The 7,049-nt window shown below is 39.0% G+C and overlaps 1 protein-coding gene across 1 annotated transcript; it reads right to left on the reverse strand.

The window, feature by feature from the left end:
- Window positions 1–4,298: 4,298 nt before the first annotated feature.
- Window positions 4,299–6,132, reverse strand: LOC124734619 (piggyBac transposable element-derived protein 4-like). Its single transcript, XM_047248551.1, has 2 exons — window positions 6,018–6,132; window positions 4,299–5,914 (listed from the first exon to the last, which is right to left on the reverse strand). The coding sequence occupies exons 1-2, from the start codon at window positions 6,130–6,132 to the stop codon at window positions 4,299–4,301; spliced, it is 1,731 nt and encodes a 576-aa protein (XP_047104507.1).
- Window positions 6,133–7,049: the final 917 nt, after the last annotated feature.

Below are 7,049 nucleotides of genomic sequence, written 5' to 3' on the forward strand. Positions count from 1 at the left end.
TATTGTGCATTTTGTATTTAATTCCGATGCATTATCTGGGTTTCATCGTCAATAAGAAGGTCCAAGGGATACAGTAAACCTGAAGTGAAGCATCGGAATCTATAACTAGTGTCACAAGAATGGTTCAAAACATAGCCAGTAAGAAGAGTGAGTCTTCTTGTACTTAAGTCGGCATAGTGCCTTTTCTATTTAATTCCGATGCAATTTCTGTGTTTCATCGTCAATAAGAAGGTCCACGGAATGCAGTAAACGTGGAGTGAAGCATCGGAATCTATTATTAGTGTCACAGGGACAGTTCAAAACATAGACAGTAAGATGAGTCAGTATTCTTGTACTTACGTCGGCAATGTGCTTTTTCTATTTAATTCCGACGCAATTTCTGTGTTTCACCGTCACTAAGAAGGTCAGAGGGATACAGTAGACCTGGATTGAAGCATCGGAATCTATAACTAGTGTCACAGGACTGGTTCAAAACTTAGACCGTTAGAAGGGTCAGTCTTCTTGTGCGTAAGTCGGCATTGTGCCTTTTGTATTTAATTCCAATGCAATTTCTGTGTTTCATCGTCAATAAGAAGGTCCAAGGGATACAGTAAACCTGAAGTGAAGCATCGGAATCTATAACTAGAGTCACAGGAATGGTTCAAACATATACAGTAAGAAGAGTCAGTCTCCTTGTACTTAAGTCGGCATTGTGCCTCTTGTATTTAATTCCGATGCAATTTCTGTGTTTCATCGTCAATAATAAGGTCCAAGGGATACAGAAAACCTGGAGTGAAGCATCGGAGTCTATAACTAGTGTCACAGGAATGATTCAAAAGATAGACAGTAAGAAGGGTCAGTCTTCTTGTACTTAATTCGGCATTGTGCTTTTTGTATTTAATTCCGATGCAATTTCTGAGTTTCATCGTCAATAAGAAGGTCCAAGAGATACAGTAATCCTGAGGTTAAGCATCGGAATCTATGACTAGTGTCACAGGAATTGTTCAAACATAGCCAGTAAGAAGAGTCAGTCTTCTTGTACTTCTGTTGGTATTGTGCCTTTTGTATTTAATTGCGATGCAATTTCTGTGTTTCATCGTCAATAAGTAGGTCCAAGGGATACAGCAAACCTGAAGTGAAGCATCGGAATCGATAACTAGTGTCACAGGAATGGTTCAAAACACAGACAGTAAGATGAGTCAGTCTTCTTGTACCTAATTCGGCATTGTGCCTTTTGTATTTAATTCCGATGCAATTTCTGTGTTTCATCGTCAATAAGAAGGTCAGAGGGATACAGTAAACCTGAAGTGCAGCATCGGAATCCGTAACTACTGTCACAGGAATGGTCCAACACATAGTCATTAGGAATAGTCAGTCCACTTGTACTTCAGTCGGCATTGTGCCTTTTGTATTTAATTCCAATGCAATTTCTGTGTTTCATCGTCAATAAGAAAGTCAGAGGGATACAGTAAACCTGAAGTGAAGCATCGTAGTCTATAACTAGTGTCACAGGAATGGTTCAAATCATAGTCAGTAAGAAGAGTCAGTCTTCTTGTACTTAAGCCGGCATTGTGCCTTTTGTATTTAATTACGATTCAATTTCTGTGTTTCATCGTCAAAAAGAAGGTTTAAGGGATTCAGTAAACCTGAAGTGAAGAATCGGAATGCATAGTTAGTGTCACAAGAATGGTTCAAAACATAGCCAGTAAGAAGAGTCAGTCTTCTTGTACTTAAGTCGGCATAGTGCCTTTTCTATTTAATTCCGATGCAATTTCTGTGTTTCATCGACAATAAGAAGGTCCACGGAATGCAGTAAACGTGGAGTGAAGCATCGGAATCTATTATTAGTGTCACAGGGACAGTTCAAAACATAGACAGTAAGATGAGTCAGTATTCTTGTACTTACGTCGGCAATGTGCTTTTTGTATTTAATTCCGACCCAATTTCTGTGTTACATCGTCACTAAGAAGGTCAGAGGGATACAGTAATCCCGAAGTTAAGCATCGGAATCTATAACTAGTGTCACAGGAAGGGTTCAAAGCATAGTCAGTAAGAAGAGTCAGTCTTCTTGTAGTTAAGTCGGCATTGTGCCTTTTGTATTTAATTCCGATGCAATTTCTGTGTTTCATCGTCAATAAGAAGGTCCAAGGGAGACAGTTGACCTGGATTGAAGCATCGGAATCTATAACTAGTGTCACAGGAATGGTTAAAAACATAGACAGTAAGAAGAGTCAGTCTTCTTGTACTTAAGTCGGCATTGCGCCTTTTGTATTTAATTCCGATGCAATTTCTGTGTTTCATCGTCAATAAGAAGGTCAGAGCGATACAGTAAACCTGAAGTGAAGCATCGGAATATATAACTAGAGTCACAGGAATAGTTCAAACATATACAGGAAGAAGAGTCAGTCTTCTTGTACATAAGTCGGCATTGTTCCTTTTGTATTTAATTCCGATGCAATTTCTGTGTTTCGTCGTCAATAAGGAGGACCAAGGGATACAGTAAACCTGGAGTGAAGCATCTGAATCTATAACTAGTGTCACAGGGATGGTTCAAATCATAGACAGTAAGAAGAGTCAGTCTTCTTCTACTTAATTCGGCATTGTGCTTTTTGTATTTAAGTCCGATGCAATTTCTGTGTTTCATCGTCAATAAGAAGGTCCCAGGGATACAGTAATCCTGAGGTTAAGCATCGGAATCTATGACTAGTGTCACAGGAAAGGTTCAAAACATAGTCAGTAAGAAGAGTCAATCTTCTTGTACTTATGTCGGTATTGTGCCTTTTGTATTTAATTCCGATGCAATTTCTGTGTTTCATCGTCAATAAGAAGGTCGAAGGGATACAGCAAACCTGAAGTGAAGCATCGGAATCTATAACTAGTGTCACAGGTATGGTTCAAAACATAGTCAGTAAGAAGAGTCAGTCTTCTTGTACATAAGTCGGCATTGTGCCTTTTGTATAATTCCGATGCAATTTCTGTGTTTCATGGTCAATAAGAAGGTCCAAGGGATACAATAAACCTTGAGTGAAGCACCGGAGTCTATAATTAGTGTCACAGGAATGGTTCAAAACATAGACAGTAAGAAGAATCAGTCTTCTTGTACTTAATTCGGCATTGTGCCTTTTGTATTTAATTCCGATGCAATCTCTGTGTTTTATCGTCAATAAGAAGGTCCGAGGTATACAGTAAACCTGAAGTGAAGCATCGGCATCTATAACTAGTGTCAAGGGCATGGTTCAAAACATGGTCAGTAAGAAGAGGCAGTCCACTTGTACTTCAGTCGGCATTGTGCCTTTTGTATTTAATTCCGATGCAATTTCTGTGTTTCATCTTCAATAAAAAGGTCCAAGGGATACGATAAACCTGGAGTGAAGCATCGGAATCTGTAACTAGTGTACACGGACGGTTCAAAACATAGACAGTTAGATGAGTCAGTATTCTTGTACTTAAGTCGGCATTGTGCCTTTTCTATATAATTCCGATGCAATTTCTGTGTTTCATCGTCAATAAGAAGGTCCAAGGGATACAGTAAACCCGAAGTAAAGCATCGGAATCTATAACTAGTTGCACAGGAATTGTTCAAAACATAGTCAGTAAGAAGAGTAAGTCTTCTTGTACTTAAGTCGGCATTGTGCCTTTTGTGTTTAATTCCGATGCAATTTCTGTGATTCATCGTCATTAAGAATGTCAGAGGGATACAGTAAACCTGATGTGAAGACTCGGAGTCTATAACTAGTGTCACAGGAATGGTTCAAATCATAGTCAGTAAGAAGAGTCAGTCTTCTTCTACTTAAGTCGGCATTGTGCCTTTTGTATTTAATTCCGATGCAATTTCTGTGTTTCATCGTCAATAAGAGGTCTAAGGGATACAGTTGACCTGAATTTAAGCATCGTACACTATAACTAGTATCACAGGAATGGTTCAAAACATAGACAGTAAGAAGATTCAGTCATCTTGAACTTAAGTCGGCATTGTGCCTATTGTATTTAACACTCTCTGTACCAGGCCTATTTTATGCACCCGTCCCTAGAAACCGGGCAATTTTACCAATATTAAAAAAATTACTGCATCAAATCTACTGTTTGGATTGTGGCAAATTTGGTACCATCTTGAAGCTGCACATTTCTACTTTAATTCTGAGTGAAAGAAACTACTTTACAATGCACAGCTTTAAGGTACAGTTATAGAAATCACTTAGATGTTTTAAGAATTTAGAAAAAGTCATACGAATAAGGGAATACAATTGTGATTTATTTTTAACCAAAATTGTGGCACTACATTACATGTTTCTGATAGTATACAGTATTACATATAAATTTCACACAGAATCATATTGTTTTTTAGTGTGGAAAATTTTAAAGCAAGGTTCCAGGCAGAGTGCAACGCCACACTGTTCACATTCGTATCGTGTCTCTTTGCGAGAAGCCTTGCCACTCTGTTTCTTGCTCCTGGAACTGCACACGTGACACACACGAGCAGCATACTTCTTAGTAGTTGCAGGTATGTGCTGCAAAAAATGTCTCTTTGTTAGCCGACCTACAGTTCCTTCATTTCTTGGAATGAATTCAAGTGTGTCGTCTTCAACAAGCTGAACTGCAAGCACTGTTATAAAGTCTGTTATTGTAATTTTCTTCCTGTGCACTGCATTGTACAGCCAAAATGCATTTGATACTCCCATAAGCAGCAAATGGAAATATAATTTTCGCCACCATTTCACAGTTCTGTGCTGGAACGGATTGTACTGCAGGCGTTGGTCTCCAATATCCACTCCAATTTTATTGAGGTTGTAATCAAGTACCTGAAGTGGTTTCAATACTACAGACCCATTTCTCTTAGTATGCGTACCAAATGTTGCTTGATGCCTTGTAGACAATGTATACACATCTCTCTTATCTTTCCACTTCATTGCCAATACATTATCTTTACGCCGAAAAGACATTTCGCCCTTTTTCAGCGTAGCAGATACTAAATCTTTAGGCAATCCTTTCCTGGATTTGTTCACAGTACCAACAGCTCCAGTGCCTTTCTCTGCCAGTTGCTGAAATAGCTCTGGACTGGAATAAAATCGATCTAAATACACAGTGTGGCCTTTGTTCAGCAAGCTGCTGTCAGACAACAATCGCAAAATAACCGCAGACGAAGAATTGTCAACAATATGCTTACCAGCATAAACTTCAAAATTTACAACATAGCCACTACTGGCTTCAGCAACAGCATATACTTTCAGTCCATACTTATGAGGCTTATTTTGCATGTAAACACGGAAACTCACACGACCTCGAAATGGGCAAATTCCTTCATCAATTGTCACTTTTTCTGAGGGACGATATGCCTGGATACATCGCTCCTTCAAATTATTATAATATGGCAAAACTTTGTAAAGTGGATGAAATCCATCTTCGCCTGGTTTTTTCTGATTTGAATTGTCAACAAGATGCAAGCATGACAGTATCTGAGTGAAACGCAAACGGCTCATGACATGGGGACAAAAGTTACAACTAAGAACAGGATTAGTGCTCCAATGGTCCGCAATTTTGGGCTTTTTCGAAACACACATGTGGAAAATAATACCCAAGAAACGCCTCATCTCACTTATAGTCACTGGCTTCCACGAACTCAAAACTGAATGGGGCTTCAGATTATTTCCTCTTCTTTTCTTCTGTATTGTCTGTGATGCATACAAATTTGTCTGTCTCTTGAGTTCATTTACGTCACTGTCAGTAAGGAACACTTTACTGCAATCCAGTACAGAACTCGACTCATCAATATCCACTAGTATCTGCCTGGGTGTCGTGTTGACAGGCAGAGGTCGGTAGGTGTCAACTGCAGTCCACTCACTGTCTTTCGGATACGGCACAGCTGCTGGATTTGAAGCAACACCTTCAACATCATTCTCGTCTTCATCTGAAGACAAACTGTCATCAATCTCGTCTTCTAAAAAGAATATCACATTATGTGTAACTACATACATCGTTTACACATGTTCAACAGATATGTGCGTACTGCACAATTACGTGGAAAATTCGGAAATACGTACCTTCAAACACACCATTGCATTCAGAATCGTCTGAATCACTCTCTACATTATCCAGAGTGTCGCTATGATTGATCAAATCCGCAATTTCTGCGTCTGATAAACCGCGCCGAAACATGATGACAAACAACTGAATGATATACAGACTGAGAACGCAAAGATAAGTTTTAACATGAATTACAGCGCTGCCGTGACATCTATGGACGCATTTTGTTAATAAACATCTGAAAAACGTATAGCGCTGGCCAAACCCGTAGAAATAACGTTGCAGTGTTTTGAATGAAATTAAATGTAGCGGCCCGTAAATTTTACGGGCTTGGTGATTTTCGCGCGATCCCAGGCCCGTAAATTTTACGGGCTTGGCGCTTAGAGTGTTAATTCCGGTGCAATTTCTGTGTTTCATCGTCAATAAGAAGGTCAGAGAGATACAGCAAAAGTCAAGTGAAGCATCGAAATCTATAACTTGGGTCACAGGAATGGTTCAAACTATAGACAGTAAGAAGAGTCAGTCTTCTTGTATTTATCTCGGGATTGTGCCTTTTGTATTTAATTCCGATGCAATTTCTGTGTTTCTTCGTCAATAAGAAGGTTTAAGGGATACAGTAAACCTGAAGTAAAGCATCGGAATGCATAGCTAGTGTCACAAGAATTGTTCAAAACATAGTCAGTAAGATGAGTCAGTATTCTTGTACTTAAGTCGGCATTGTGCCTTTTGTATTTAATTCCGATGCAATTTCTGTGTTTCATCGTCAATAAGAAGGTCCAAGGGATACAGTAAACCTGAAGTGAAGCATCGGAATCTATAACTAGTGTCACAGGAATGGTTCAAATCATAGTCAGCAAGAAGAGTCAGTCTTGTTGTATTTAAGTCATCATAGTGCATCTTCAATTTAATTCTGATACAATTTCTGTGTTTCATCGTCAATAAGAATGTCGAATGGATACAGTAAACCTGGAGTGAAGCATCGGAATCTATAATTAGTGTCACAGGAATGGTTCAAAGCATAGACAGTAAGAAGAGTCAGTCTTCTTTTA

Source organism: Schistocerca piceifrons, unplaced genomic scaffold (assembly GCF_021461385.2).
Source record: "Schistocerca piceifrons isolate TAMUIC-IGC-003096 unplaced genomic scaffold, iqSchPice1.1 HiC_scaffold_1544, whole genome shotgun sequence".
Lineage (NCBI taxonomy): Eukaryota > Metazoa > Arthropoda > Insecta > Orthoptera > Acrididae > Schistocerca > Schistocerca piceifrons.